This window comes from Rhincodon typus, chromosome 15 (assembly GCF_021869965.1).
Source record: "Rhincodon typus isolate 14 chromosome 15, sRhiTyp1.1, whole genome shotgun sequence".
Taxonomy (NCBI): Eukaryota; Metazoa; Chordata; class Chondrichthyes; order Orectolobiformes; family Rhincodontidae; genus Rhincodon; species Rhincodon typus.
Window position 1 is genome coordinate 58066740 of NC_063346.1, and position 16132 is coordinate 58082871.

Consider the following 16132-nt stretch of genomic DNA (forward strand, 5'->3'; position numbering starts at 1 on the left):
CGTGTACCCCACACTGACGGCGCTGCCGCGCGGGCGTGTACCCCACACTGACGTTTCTCCCATTTCCGGAGGAATTTTCTGAACACTTTCTTTTGCAGCATTGCTGTACTGGCTTTTTTTTTTTTTGACCATTCTTGCTGGGGCAGAGTTTCATATTAACATGGAAATTGACACACTTCTCCTAGTTAATAGTTGGTTGCTGTTGAATTAAATAAATTTAGAAAATTCTCTAGCTGACTGTTGCGGGCCTGTGTGCAACCCCACACCCCTCAATGGGGGGTGTCAGTGATGATAATGCCATTGAACATTAAGGGTGATAGATTCTTTCTTTTTGGAGATGTCGTTGCCTGGCAACTGTGGGACACATGCCCTTTCCTACTTTCATGTTTCCAGGATATGGACCCATAACAATCAATTTGCCAATAAGCAATGAGAGAGTAGTATAACAGAGAGGTTACATAATGGCTGGTGTGGGAATTGAAACATGTCACATTGGTGTGTTATGAATTTGAGGCTGAGGCACCTAGTTGTTATTGGAGTAGAGGAATGTTTACTTTCCGTCTAGGCTGTGAAAAGTTTCTGAAGGGTTCATTGCGGAACTCGTATTGTTTCATTGTCTCACAGGGATTGCTCGAATTGTGGAGACTCACCAGCCCATCGTCGAAACGTACTATGGACCTGGGCGGTTGTACACACTTATTAAATACCTACAGGTGGAGTGTGATCAACAGGTTGAAAAGGTGGTGGATAAATTCATTCAGCAGAGGGATTATCACAGAAAGGTGAGTCAACGCTCCTTTGTCTCTGTACATTCTAAAATGTTTTGCACTATTCTTTTGTCGGGTATACACTTGGTCCCATTAAGAAATGATTGTGGATTAAAAGGAGGCCGTTCAGCCAACATGTCATATTGAAAGGGCTGTTTGATAGATGCATGTTCCTGTCATTTCCCTAAAGCTTTACAAATATTTTCCCCTCCAGTCCTTATTAAATTTCCTACTAATTTAGTTTCAACCACCCTTGTATACAGTGTGTTCCAAATCACAAAAGCTTGCTGCACAATTAAAAAAAAGTCTTAATCTGGGGTGCTGAGCGGTAGCAGCAGGTCAGTGAACAATTTTGGGTGTGAATGCAGATCTAAGACACAGAACTGGATTTTATGAAAGATCAGAAGCTAGACTACGTGTAATCAATATTAAGGGATCAAGATTTTTCCCTTGTTTAAATTACCGAATTCCCTTGCTCAAAATGTAATTTTCCTCATCAAATATCAACTTTTCCATCTTGATTTTGGGCTGGAAGGAAATATTGTCTGTTATTTGACTTATTTTGTGCATTGCCAGCCCGGGACATGTTCTGATGTAAATGATATGGAAAATGTTACTGTTAGAAATACATAGACAACTATTCAATTGGAATAACGCAATTTAAAAAAAATTGAATCAATTGGCCATATGTTAAAACATTAAGACTAGAGAGAATGACAGTTACTTCCTCCGTTTTCTCTCCTCATCTGAGTGTGATTTCACAGGTACTGTCAAAGTTGCAAGGCATAGTCGGTGTTATGGCTGGATTAGGGTTAACTGTTATGCTTTGCTCAGGATACTCACCAGTAATGGTAGGCTGGATGCATGTATACATCAGAACGGATACTCAGCTGGTTCGGACTTAAGAGGTCAAATAATGTCAATTATTATCTGACCCTCATCCTTTTACCTCAGCAACGCTGGGTCAACTTTAGAAACTTTGTGTCCTGTCAAGCTTAATTAATTTAGCACAGACTAGAGATCCAGGCTTGTGTTTCATCACACACTGCACCTTGCTATCAAACCCACGTGGGACAGAATACATTTAGAACCCATTTGTCATTAATGAGATGTTAGGCAACCCCAGTGAGTGGGATAGAAATCTTAACCAGTGGTTCCTTATCATCTGCATATGGGTGTGTCACCTATGAATAGGTTGCTTAAGCTTTGTTTTGATGCTGTATTTGTTTAGCCAGGTGTGTTATACTTACTTTTGTGTCCAATACTTCACATGACAATCAGTCCTCTAGGCTACATCCCCCACAAGCGACCATTCTCTGGTCTTTTCTTCACATGGTCATATTCAATTCGGAGTAATAGGGAGCTATTTGGCTTAATGGACAAATACACCAGAGTTTGAGCTTATTGTTACAATGCAATAAACATGGCTTTCTTTTATCATCCCCCACTTCAGGGCCAGTTGCAGGATCTGCACTAAAACAAATCATTGTAGTACGATGTGGTGCCGTATATCCCTATTTTGTTGCTTCTGTAAAGTAGCACCATGTGGCATGGATTATGCTTTATCCAGAAGGGCAGGCAGACTGAGACACCCTGTCTGCTGGGAGGTTTGTTTGTGTGGGGGTATGTGACCTAAGCTATTTTTTACTTCCATTATTTTCTATCCCAATGAAAGGCAACTAACCTCTGGTTGGCATTCTCTTTCTGTGGGATTGTGTGTAAACTTGTGTCTAACATAGAGGTGTGTGGTGAAACAATGGCCTGATGCTGATTCTGGTTTTACAGTTACTATTTGGAACTGAATTCTTAATGGAAATGTCTGCTATAAGCAACATAAGCATTGACTTGATTCATTTTGTCGTTTTACAGTTCCAGCGTGTTCAGAACAGTATGATGAGAAGCTTGACGGTGGATAAGATAGAGCCCAGGTAGGAACATACTCTGAGTAGCTGGAGATTGTTGTTTATTATCATTCTCCCTTTATTTGAGACGTAATAGTTCCATTTGATTTCTGTAGGCATGCATTCTTTGGGTACCATTACAGTCCATTGGACTATAGTTATTGAGTTTATCCATTCCTCCTTGTTTTAAACAGGGGTGTAATTTCTATAATCCTCCAGGCTTTTGGTGCTCTCCCCAATCCAAGGGTAATAGAGATTGTGATCAGACCCTCTCCAATTTCCATGCTTCTGTCAATAACTTATTTTCTGCTCTAAGGACTTGTCATTCTCTGTCTGTTTTTATCCTTCCTATATTGTTAGCACCTTCGCCTTTCTAATGACATTGGTAGCTTTCTCTTCTTTACATGTGCGTACATTCAATCTCTTGTTCCTTTCCCTGCCTCTGGATAATGATGAGGAATTGAAAGAAGGCTGATTATTTTCCTTTCTCTGTGACAGCTGCCCATACCACTTCCCAAATGTTGTTCTTCAGCTGTCCTTCTGACCAACAAGACACTCTGAATAAATATCAGGACTCAAACTCATGCTGATTCTTGCTGTCTTGAACTCATGGGCACTTAACTACTTGCCTGACTAAGACCAACAACTTAACCTAGAACGGAATCTGAGGCCTGGTCTGTATAGTTTAATATCACAGCAGACAGATTATTTAAAGCAGTGGGAGGAATGGTTCAACTGCATTGTGCATGGCCTGGTAAATGGATGAATTATGTTTATACCTTTAAGAATTTTTGATTTTCAGAGAATTGGACACTATTTTAGCAGAAGTTACATTGATGAATGCTCGTGCAGAACTGTACCTGCGCTTCATAAGGAGAAGAATCACTGCAGATTTTGAAGTTTGTGATGCGGTAGCCTCAGAAGAAGTGAAACAAGGTACAGTTATCTCCTTGCTGTAAATGGTGGAATTTCCACACACATTCAGAACTGTTTGTGTTTATTGACTTTGTGGGGTATTTTATCCTCCCTTCCCTGGTTCAGTCTACCCTGCCTTTGTAACTTGTTCCTGGCAGGATAAGTGAATGTGCAAATTGATAGCACATCTCCATCCTGTTTGGGCGGTCTCAACTGACACTGAAACAGAGAATTGGAAATTGACTAGCCTTCCACCACTACATGATGCTGTGTCATGTTTTCACTGTTGTTTGTTCCCTTCTCATCCTGCTGCCATTGTAGGGCAGCTTGGTTTCTTATAGTGATTAACACTCATCCTTGAGGTGAAGTTTGGAGGCCCTTTGACCCAGAGTGGAGTCTGTTCCTCTCTTTGACATGTGTTCAAATTCACCAACTTTGCAGCAGGGGTCGGTGGTTGGTGATCTCAGGAACCGGAAGGCTGCATGTCCATAGCTGCCTCATGTAGCAGTGCCTAGCACAGTTAAGGTGCCTGAACTCTGAACATGTGACACATAGGCTGCATATCTATGGATCTCAGGATTGTACTATGTATCTTTGAGTTGTACAGAAGCAGAATGTGAAAGTTTACTGATTTCAGAAAGAACAAGCGTGTTCTTCTGTTAACTTTTCAAACAATGAAGAGTGGTAAATTTTCAGTGGTAAAGTTGCCTGCTGTAGTTTCCAGAGGATTATGGGGCTGCTGTCTCATGCGAGAGACGGACAACTGGGGGTGGTTTAATCTGAGGGTCACCATACCTCAGGTGAGGGGCAAGACTGAGAATGCAGGGTGCAAACCAGCCCTCCAGCCAACTGAGCTAACTGCCCCCCCACCCACCATAAAGAATATACAGCTTAATCTAATCCATTTGTGATTTCGGTTTTGGGTACAGATTTTATGGGTAATTAGTGAAGTCTGAAACTAGAAGCCTAAATAGAAGATCCTCAGCAACATCCTGCAGAGAATTCAGGAATAACATCCTTAGTGAGAGAGTGGTGAGAATGTGGATTGCATTACCAAATGGAGCAAAGGAGATGAATAGAATAGATCCATTTAAGGGAATACTAGTCAAACCTGAAGGAGAAAGGATCAAAAATATATATTTATAGAGTAGATAAGTAAAGTAGGAGGAGGCTTGGTAAAAACATAAATGGCGACTTGTTTCTGCATTCTTAGAATCATACAGCATATTAAGAAATGGCCCTTCAGCCCATTGAGTCTGTACCGCCAAAAATATATTACCACCTGTACTATTCCACTTTCCCGCACTAGGCCATAACCCACCCTGCATTGTGAGTTTGATATCATTGTATATTAATGTGACCATTTGCTGCAAATTCTCTGCATATGATATGGACTATAAAGATATTGAATGCTTGCTGACCTGTTTGTGATTTAATTGCTGGTTACTCAGAGCATCAGAAGGCACTGGATAAACTGTGTAACCTATGCTTGCTGAGCCGGAATATGCAGGAACTTATTGGATATTACATCACAATGGAAGAATACTTCATGAGAGAAATGGTCAACAAGGTATGTGTTATACGGTTGACGTTTCTCATAGTCATGATTGTCACAGTATAAGTTCTTAAAGTGCTAAAGAGGGAAAAACCAGTCAGAGTTCCTGCTCCTGACCACTGTCTTAACCGCCCCAAGGACATGGGTGGAAATGTGGACCTGTGATTTCCCCCATTAATGTCAAATAGCTTTACTGATACAAACTGTCCAAGTCCCCATATGAAAATGACTATTTGTTTGAGTTATTTGAGGGAATGTATCCTACCAAACAGCAGCTGCAGAAAAGAAAAGCATGGAAGAAAGAAATAAGAAAATTACAAAAACAAACTGTTTGTTGACTGCTCCCACTCAGTTTAAATCAGGTGGCACCAGTTTTTGGCACCAGGTGGAGGTTAGGCTTGTCTACATCTAGAAAAGAGAGGAAATAGTTGAACAAATCACCCCAAGAAAGTCCAGATTTTTGATTGGCTGATTTTTTACCCTATGTTTGCTACTCAGTGGGAAGACTGCTGAGTAAAGCATGTATTTGAAGAATTCTGGGTGCTTAGCTCTGATTGTAAGGCAGAATGATGTGACTGGTGGCTCAGATGTCAGAAGAGAATCAGAGGTTTAGCAATGTACCAATTCCAATGGAGGATCCCATCCAGACTACAGTACTGAACTTCCCTTTTCAGGCACTGACTGATTTGTGCATTTCCAGCAGGTTTAGTTTTTGTATGTGCTGTCTCAGCACGTGCCATGAATGATCTGAGACCTACTTGAACATTACCTTTTGCTAATTGATACAGCCACCTGGGGGTGCTCCAGGCCATTATGTAAAATATTATTAAGTACCCTCAAATCCTGCTTTTTAAATACTACTTGATCATACATGCAGGTATTTGTGGTACACTGATTTCCACCCTTTCAGTAAAATGTATGGGTGGTGTGATTGCTATATTAACCAAAGACCTAAATCAATCATCTGAGAGGAAGTTTGACTGAAGTTTTCAAAGTCATGAGAGATTTGGGTAGAGTAAGAAGAAGCTGTTCCTGCTTTTAAAAGGATCAAGAAAGTGAAGACCCATTTAAAGTGATCTTCAAAAGTAACAAACGTGATGTGAGAAAGAAAGAACCTTTACCACCCACAAAGTGGTTGGGTTTGGAATTCACTGCCTGGAAGTATGGTGGAGGCAGGTTCGAAGCAATGTGCAAAGGTGCTGGGAAAAGGCAGGAGAATGACACTAAGTCATAAAGTTCATTTGGAGAGCTGGTACAGACACAATGGGCTGAATGGCCTTTCATCTGCACTGTAACACTTGTGAGATTTTGCGCATATAAGTTTGATGTTGTGAATAGTTTTTCAAATGCAACAAATCTGAAAATAAAAATGCTCTTTTTGGTAAAACTGATCAAGAAGCTGTTCTGTTGTTTTAAAAAAAACTCCAACTGGTGTGCTTGATGGAGGCAAATCTACCATCCTTACCTGGTCTGGCCTTGACTGTATAGAGACATGCCCGACTACTGCCCCACCTGTGATCAGTTACATCAGGGTAACAGGAAGTTAATTTTTACACATTCTTTATATTGTCAACTTCACATAGGATAGAGCTAATGGAGAGTATGAGTGGTGGTGCCTGAAGATGTGAATGGTTGTTAAAGATGGTATTTTTTGATTACAGGCTGTGGCGATGGATGTCTGTGAGAAGGGCCAGTTGACATCTAGCATGGTGGATGATGTGTTTTTCATTGTGAAGAAGTGCATCGGTCGTGCTCTGGCGAGCTCAAACATTGACTGCCTGTGTGCCATGATCAACCATTCCACCACTGTACTGGAGTCAGATTTCAGGTAATTGGGGCCATATGACACTCTGCGCGTTCCTCGTCATTAATTTTGCTAGTGATCCAATCCTGGAACTGCTTGCTGACTGCTAACGGGCATAGTTGAACTGGCTGAAGTAGCCTTTGGCAATGCAATCTGCTGACTGCACTATGCCAAGTATATTTCTCTGCCAGTCAGGCCTCTACCACCTGGTCACTACACTTTCCAAGTGGTTCTCTGTGCTCGGTTTCCTGCATGGCATGATGCTGAGTCATGCAGATAGAAAGGGTTGGATCCCTGGCCCATGCTAGTTAGTTGATTTGAGCCAATGAAGGATAATTTGTTCCTGGGCTAACAGAGGAAAGAAAATCAAGGATTTCCATCAGTGGTCGTTGTGTGTAGTATTTGGTTAGGTTGCTGAACAGCCTGGCATATGGACAACCTAGAAACTACACTTGACAGGAAACAGGGCATTCAGGCAAGAAGTGTAGAATCCAATTCATAGCTGATTGAAAGAGAACCACAAATTTCAATGTGCAGCTTTATGTTTCCAACTCAAACTGGCTGAAACTCATGATTTGTAAATGAAATCCGTAAATTATCCTAGGTTTTAGGCCCTTTCAATTAAAACACTCTCTAAAATAGATTAATAAAGCTTATTTTCAAAATAAGATTTGAATTTGTGTCTCTGGATTACTTGTTCAACAACACAACGAGTGATCTTGTCCCCATCCAGATACTGTACATACCTACATTTGATGTCACTCAGTTCCGATTCTTGCTTTATTTAATTTTCAATTCTCTTGAACATTATTGCTGCCCTCTTTTATCGGCCTGGGTCTTCAAACCTAGGCAATAATGTTTAAAAAATACTACCCATCTCTATTCTGCCAGGTTCCCCACACACTCGCCTCTCGCCAGATTTTTGTAGGTCACCCAAACTCCTTTTTCAACTTCAGTGACGTTCCCAAGTGTTATAAAGTTCCCAGAGCTATTGCAACCCTCAATTTCAATCTGTTCAATTCTATCGCACTTTGTTTTAAGTAATGAGATTAACAATATATTCTTTTTGATGGCACACAACATAAAGCTTAAACATGTACATGTAAAGTGTTAATGAATCAGATTGAGAAATTGTGGGGTACCCAACATGCGTCACCGTCCATAGACACTGAATTTGCTGTACTCTTGAGTGAAACGATAAGTTCTAGAAACACTCGACAGGTTAGGCAACATCTGTGGTGAGGGTATTGGAAGGTTAGTGTTTCCTGAGTTCTGACCTTTCATGGGTTCTGATAGAATGCTGTATCCTCCTCTCTTTACAAAGGCTGCTGATCTGTGAGATTTTCCAGCACCATTTTCTGATCACCAGCACTCGCAGTATTTGGTCATTTCCGCTTCTGGAAGCTGTAACAGTGCAATGTTAGGTTGTTTATATATTGATAACCTGTGGTGAAACAGTACTCCTGTCTCTGGCATGGATAGTAGATGTGTCGTGTGTCCCTGTTTTCTGAGATATGCTGCAGGTCTTGTGGCTTTAAAGTGCTAGCAAACAGTCAGAGGTGGCTTCCTTTGAATTCACTCTTCCCAGGTTCTCCCAGAATAGGCTGTTTGAGATTCATAATTGGTGCTTTGGGAAATTGAGCCCATGTTCCTCACATGGTAAAATGGTTTGTGTTGGCCCAGTGCATCTGCAGTATTGCATTTAGTCCTTAACTGCATGGCAGCCCCAAATGGAAAAAAAAAATTCTTTGTTATTTAATTTCACCCTCGTACATTTAAAACATATACGTTAGGAGCAAGAGTAGGCCATTCGGCCCCTCAAGTTTGCATTGCCATTTGATAAGATGATGGTTAATCCATATTCCTGTTTACCCTATTACCCTTCTGACTCCCTAATTAGTCGAGGTTTTATCAACCTCTACCTTAAAAATATCCAATGATCCCCTTCTCCCGTGCTTTTGAAGAAAGAGAGCTCCAAAGACACATGATCCTCCGACAGAGAAAAAAAAATCCTTCTCATATCCACTGAAATGTAGCTGCATATGTCAAACAGAATATTTAAATGATAATTATGAAGTTTAGAAGATTGTTATATTTTGGGACTGTATCTTTAATTGAAGGGGAAAAAAATGAAGGAGTTCATGTGAGCTTTTCTACAGTCAGCTTGAGAGTAAGCCAACTGATTGTCAGAAATTAAAGGAAGGCTTAGAATGTTTTAATGGGAAGAAGGTATTTATGCTTGGAGACAATGGCTCTGGGCTGCACGTTAGCACTGTTAACAGCAATTCCATGGAAGGGCCAAATTCATGGGGGAGTTAAATGAGGCTGAAAGAATTGCCTAGCTAGGGCTAGAGGGAGATGCTTTAGGAAAAGAAAACCTCAGCTCTACAGTGACCTCACCAATCCTAAAGCAGGGAACACAAATCAACAAGGACTTCTGCTCCTGATTGTTGTGCCGTCTGTTGGAAGGTGCATACACAGAAGTCAGGTAAGCCGTGAGGTTCCTCACAGTGGAATAACCTGGTACTAAGAGAGATGTGGGGATCTACAAACATTTTATAATCCCTACTACCTGCACATGGATTCACCAAAAATTGAGTGAAGATAAATTTTATTCTATGTCTTTAAGGCTATAAACCTTAGATGATTACCGACTGAAGTCATTTCATTATCCTTCTATTCATAACTTTATCTGTGGGTAAATAAGAAATACTTTTCATGTGGGTGGAACTCTTGAAACATTCTAACAATTACAGTACAGGAGGAACTTATGGTCAGTGTCAGTGCAGGCAGAATTGTATGGATCAGTGAGTGTGACGGTACAGGAGGAATCTATGGGTCAGCAGTTAGTGGTTATGATATAGGAAAAGATTACCAGTAGTAAATAACTGTTTACAACAAATTTGTGACTTGTTTAAGGGTAAAACCTGGCAAGATATTCTGGCAGTTTGTACCTAACTGAGTTACAATAGGATCCTAGAAATCTATGTATATCTATTGTATTGCTGTTTGTATAAATGCAGGTAGCAGATTGTTGTGTGGTGATGCATTGAGATGTTCCTGTCTCTTCCTGTCATGCAGGGAAGTGCTTTATAATAAGCTCCGGATGGGATTTCCTGCCACAACCTTTCAGGATATACAGCGTGGAGTAACCAGTGCTGTGAATATCATGCATTCCAGCCTGCAGCAGGGCAAATTTGACACCAAGGGCATTGAAAGCACAGATGAAGCTAAACAATCTTTCCTGGTATGTGTTTCATTTTGCTACCCCTACTTGGGAAGTAGTTTGCTTGTTGTGTGATGGCTCCCTCTCCTGTCAGCACCCTACCAATGAGATATCGCTGTCAAGCATCAGTGGCATGGTTCTACATCCTTGAGCATTCTCACCTACATGGGCAATCTTTGTGTTTTTGGATATGAATTTTAAGTTCTACACTGAATGACATGTTCATTTAGCACATCCAGTTCTAGCATGAGACACTCCAAGACTCTCGGTATTACCAAACGCCACCATCGCACACTTGGTGATAATTCTTTGTGATTGTTAAATTGTTAAATGATGGCATGAGTTGTCCAGGACCGTATGCCTTTTCGAGGTTGCCTGCATCTGTCTTTGTGATTGGCTTTGAGGATGTTGATAGTTTAGGCCTCCAGCAATGTCATGGATTGCTCCCAACATAGTTACCTGCAGAGTAAAGTTTGCACTGCTCTTCCTTATCTGAACATTGTGCCTCCTACACAATCTGACTGTCCAATGTTGCACTGGTGTGACACATTATCCCTTTCCCATACTGTTCATTCTTCAGTGCAGTTTTGTGCTGTGTACCCATTTCAGATTAAAACTTGCTGAACCCATTTCATGCTGCACTTCCAAAGACCGTTAAACAGGGCCTAGTTTATGCTGAGAGTTTTACCTCTTACAGTACTTGTTAGCCCCAGAAATTAGCTTCCTGAACTCTTATCCTAAGGGTGCTCATTGACTCTTTCATTACCGAATGTGTGTTTTGTATCTGTCCTGCTCATGGTTCTAATTTGCTTATTTGCTGTTAAATTGTCTTGTTTCATTTAGGTGACTCTGAATAATGTGGAGATGTGCAGTGAATATCTTCTGACCTTAAAAAAGAACCTGGAGGTATGAGAATATGCAAATCTAAGGACATATGTTATGCGACAGGATTAACATTTTTAATTTTTCTCCCTTCTCGTGGAAGGACCAAGCCAGCTGCTTGGATACAGTCCCAAGGCAGTCCACCAGCACCACACCTGAGTGGCTTTTCATCATGTAGTCAGTCTTACCATTGTACATTTAGACACTTTTTGATTTTGAGCAGTGTTGTAGCTTAATTCAGTCTCAACACCTACCAACTGCTGATGGTCACACGCTGATATTGAGGATTAAGGTCAAGCTGATAAATGTCTCCATGCTGCATAATTCCTGTTCCTCCTATTTCATGTACAGTTATTGACCAAGATATAGTACTTGCCTGTTACTTGAGAAAAGTGGAGTGCAACAGTTCGTGTGTATGGAGGCTGCAACTCTTGTTTTGAAGGCACTAATGTCAATCCAAGTCTCAGCTGATTTCCAAATTTAGCTTCCTTCTCATAGAAACAATAGAAAGTAGGGGCACGTGTAGACCATTTGGTCATTGGAACCTGCTCTGCCATCCAATATGATCATAGCTGATCCTCTATCTGTGTGAATGCCCGGTTTCTCTCTATACGCCTTGATGCTTTTAAAATCTAAAAATGTAACACTCTCCTTGAATATATTCAGTGATTTAGCCTTCACAGCCTTCTGTGGTAAAGAATTCCACAGGGTCACTACCTTTTGAGAAATGTTTCCTTATCTCAATCCTAAATGGTCTATGCTGTACTGTGAGGTTGTCCACCCCCTGTTTCTAAAGTCCCAACCAGGGGGAATATCCTCTTTGCATCTAGTTTGTCCAGGCCTGTTAGAATTTTATACATTTCAATCAGATCCGTCTCGCCTTTCTAATACAGGCCCAGTCGAACCAATCTCTCCTCATAGGACAGTCCTGTCATGCCCGGTATCTCACTAGTGAACCTCCACTGCACTGCCTCTTTGGCAAGTATGTCCTTTCTTTGTAGAAAGACCAAAGCTGCATGTAGTACATCAGGTGTAGTCTCACCAAGGCCCTGGATAACTGCAATAAAACTCCCCTACTTCTGAACTCAAATCCTCTTGCAATGAAGGCCAGTAAACCATTTCCCAATCCTTCTGGCTGAGTAAGCCAGTCTCTCTGGGCCATAGCATGAAATGATTTTTTTTCAGTTTTCTCCTGTATTCACCTGAAGGCACTGCTTCACTAGAAACGCTGTCATGTAAGATGCTTGTTCTTCACTGTGTTATAGAGTTATCCAGCGTGTTAGAGTGGGAATGTTTGATGAAGTGCATATTTCTCCACAGAGTGACTGTACAAAGCTGTTCAACCAAGGACTGGGAGCAGAGCAAGCACAAGCAAAGATTGACAGCTGCCTATCGGATTTGGCTGCGGTCTCCAACAAGTTCAAGGACCTCCTGCAGGTGAGGTCCAATTTTTGCTACTAATTGTCTTTTAATGAGTTAATTGCAGACTCCAAACTTAATATAAAGCAGAAACTCAGCAGGTCTAGCAGCATCTGTACAAAGAAAAACAGAGTTAACATTTTGAGTCCAGTGACCCTTTGTCAGAACTGAAAGCAGCTGGGAAATGGTGGTATTTATTTATGCTATTGAAGGAAGGCTGTGGTTGGGTTTTTTTGGGAGGTGGAAGAGGAGTCAATAGCATACATGGAAATGGTGCTGGGAGAGTAAAAAGGAGGGGCATACTAAAGGATTGTTGATGTTAAGATGAGAGATGAATGCTAGATGGGTTCTTACGAGAAGTGCGAACATTTGAAAAAGGGTTGATTCTGAAAAAGGGTTGATTCTGTTCGGAGCAACCCATTCAAAACAGGACCTAGGGTATGGGGGTCAATAACTAGAAATTTGTCCACCATGGCTTCCTTGGTACTGCTGAAACTAGAGTATGTTTGCTGTTGCAACACCAAGTCTGTGTCCAAGTATATGAACAAGTTGTATTTTGTCTTACAGGAAGGTTTAGCAGAACTCAACAGTACAGCTATCAAGCCACAGATTAAGCCCTGGATAACTGGGTTCCTCTCCATCTCTCACAATATTGAGGAGGTGAGAGCATTTCACTTTGTGTAAACAAGGAGCAAGTGACTGAACACAATTATAGACATCTCCAAGTTTAGAAATTTGTTCATGTCACTGTGTGGTGCAAATACATGCAGCCGAAGTGTTAAGTTACTTAGCGTAGTATGGGTCACACCATAAACCCAGTATCTCCCCAATCCAACTTGTGCATTTCTGCATTCCTCAATCTGTAAACCCAGTGAATTGCAGTTCAGTGTCCCGAGTGGACAGTCTGTAGTCCACTATGTATAAACTCAATGGTTTATTGCCTGAGTTACATTGTTTTGCTGCTCTGTGTTATTAACATCTTATTATATCTAATTTGTTCACGATCACATTCTCAATGTATAAAACAGTGACTCTTTTTAACCCTTTCAACATGTTGTAAACATTACAATAGCTGTTAAGACTGCAAGCAAACATCAGAATTGGTATAATAGGTAGTGACCAGAGGTGGTGGTCTGAAGGCCTCATCTACTGTAGGCATTGCTTTCTCGTGTCTGTAATAGTAACCAGCCTTTGGTACTCAGTACATTGTCAGATATGCTGTAGAAGCGCTCTAAAAGTGGTCTTCATGTTCTTAAAAGTGGTAAAGTGAGTAAAGACATGCACAATTGTTAGTTCTAAGCAGTTATTTAACAAGAGCGCCAATTCCTGATGTGCCTTTTCTCAAGCCATTGGCCTCTTTTTGTTTTACGCAATGTTTTATTGTATTCTAGGAGGAGTTTAATGATTATGAAGCCAATGATCCCTGGGTTCAACAATTTATTCTCAACCTGGAGCAACTGATGACAGAGTTCAAGGTGTGCCTGTAAGGCTTACTTAAAATTCAGAAAGTTGCAACTAAATTGAGAACTTGTACAATAAGTACAACTTTCCTAGTGTTGGATTCTAAATATAAACTGGTAGTATCAAGGAGAAACCACATTGTCTCTTAATTGTTCTTTCCCAAAAGTCTCAAGATTATGGAAATTATTAATGTCCTTCACCTCCTCAAAGTGGCCTTGTGGGCCTGGTAAGGGAGAGCAGACCCCAAGACTCAGCTCTTTAACAGCTTCACAGTAAAGATGCCTGTCACACTTGTGTGAAGCTTGCACAAAACAGTCCTGTCTCTTTACAACTGCTGGCTGATGCTATTTCATTAGTTTTCAGAACACCAGCAAGTTAGAATTTAGTACCCTTTCCTGTGTTTCTAGTATTTTCTATTTTTGATTCAGATTACCAGAATTGGTTGTTGTCCCTAGGTGTGTTGGGCGGGTGGAAGGGAAGGTGCAGTCATTTCCAGATGCGACTGTGTGTGTTTATTTGTTCTCTAGGCTGGATTGTCCCAGGTCATCTATGATAATCTCACTGGTCTGATGACGAGCCTGATTGCGATTGAACTGGAAAAGGTGGTTCTCAAGTCAACATTTAGCCGGGTATGAGCAGGGAAAGCCGCAAACTACAGCATTTCATGTATATATTGTCCTGAAACAAACTGAACTGATGGTTTCTGGGGAGGAGGTACCATATGGGTACTAAGCCAGGTATTCTCTTGAGTGTAAAGGATTAAGGAGTGATATAACTGAGGACATTAACAAGTTTCAGGGATCACAGCATCTCACTGACTATCCCATCTCAAGTGGGTGTGTCTAGGTCAATCAGGGCAATTATACTTCTTGGTACAAGCACAAGGGAGCCCTAGGACTTCCCCATATACACACACACACACACACACTATATTGGTCTCGGAAACCATTGGCCATAGAGAAATATTGTCAAGGGATATCATGCCAATCACTATCAGAAACCATAGGAGTAAATCACACACAGTGACTAATGGAAAAAGGGGAAGCTGCAAAAGCAAATATATGTCTTAGAAACAGCAATGTAAGATACTGAACGTACATATGCGTTTTAGTCAAAGCTTCAACCGTACTGTTTTTAGCCCTTCAAAGAACATGAAATGTCTTTGGCACAAATACCATTTTGGAATGAGTCTCACTCACCACTTTATTATGTGATCAGTTGTTTTCCTGAAGATGTTCACTCCTGTTGAGTTCATATAGAGGTCAGGTGTCTTCCAGTAAGCCCCTCCCTGTATTCCTCCTCCCCAAAAAACTGCTTCCATATTTCAAGTGTACTTCCCATAGGACAGTAGGTGACTGGATAGCTCCAGATCTGGGATTTTTCTCTGTACTGCCTTATCTTTAGCCCAGGTAGACTGAGGATGGGCAGTAGCTCTACAGCTGAGAATAAATTCAGACTGTTTGAAAATTTAATGGTTTAGACAGCTCATATACCTTCAAAATCCTTAGATCAAAATAGGAAGGAGGAGCTTGAGGAACATTTCAATTACAAATTGTGTTTGAATGAGGATTCCTTTCTTGCATTTTTAAAACATTTCCTCATCTTTCCACTGGCATCTCCTATCCTCATTTAACACTGCCTTGTTTCCATAGAATCCCTACAGTGTGGAAACAGGCCATTTAGCCCAACAAGTCCACACCAACTTGCTGAAGAACATTCTACCCAGACTCACCACCATCTCCCCACCTTCCCCCAACCCTATCCGTGTAACCCTGCATTTCCCATGGCTAATCCACCTAACCTAGACATCGCAGATACTATGGGCAATTTGGCAATTCTTTGGACTGTGGGAACAAACTGGAGCACCTGGAGGAAACCCACATAGACACAGGGAGAATGTGTAAACTGCACACACAGACTGGAATTGAACCCGGCTTCCTGGCGCGGTGAGGCAGCAGCGCTAACCACTGAACCACCATGCTTCTTAAAAGCTGAGTTTGCACTATCTCCTTCTGACCTCTTTTGGTTATTTTTCAGCTTGGTGGGTTGCAGTTTGACAAGGAGCTCCGATCGCTTATTGCATACCTGACATCAGTGATCACGTGGACCATTCGTGACAAGTTCGCTCGCCTCTCTCAGATGGCAACTATACTGAATCTAGAAAGGGTGAGTGTGTAGAATAAGGTGAAGTAAAGAGTGGGA

At 41.3% G+C, this 16132-nt stretch overlaps 1 protein-coding gene and 1 long non-coding RNA gene across 2 annotated transcripts in view; one reads left to right on the plus strand and one right to left on the minus strand.

Moving 5' to 3' along the window:
• Positions 1-10027, minus strand: part of LOC125485071 — a 12959-nt gene extending 2932 nt beyond the window's left edge. The window contains exon 1 of the long non-coding RNA XR_007263836.1: positions 8220-10027. This is a non-coding gene — a long non-coding RNA (uncharacterized LOC125485071). The remainder of the gene's footprint in view (positions 1-8219) is intronic.
• Positions 1-16132, plus strand: part of cog4 (component of oligomeric golgi complex 4) — a 33453-nt gene that overhangs the window by 14366 nt on the left and 2955 nt on the right. Inside the window, exons 7-18 of the mRNA XM_020512494.2 lie at positions 625-782; positions 2637-2695; positions 3471-3604; positions 5035-5153; positions 6800-6966; positions 10024-10189; positions 11012-11074; positions 12371-12487; positions 13037-13129; positions 13861-13944; positions 14458-14559; positions 15968-16096. Of these exons, the coding sequence (XP_020368083.1) occupies positions 625-782; positions 2637-2695; positions 3471-3604; positions 5035-5153; positions 6800-6966; positions 10024-10189; positions 11012-11074; positions 12371-12487; positions 13037-13129; positions 13861-13944; positions 14458-14559; positions 15968-16096 (1391 nt within the window). The remainder of the gene's footprint in view (positions 1-624; positions 783-2636; positions 2696-3470; positions 3605-5034; positions 5154-6799; positions 6967-10023; positions 10190-11011; positions 11075-12370; positions 12488-13036; positions 13130-13860; positions 13945-14457; positions 14560-15967; positions 16097-16132) is intronic.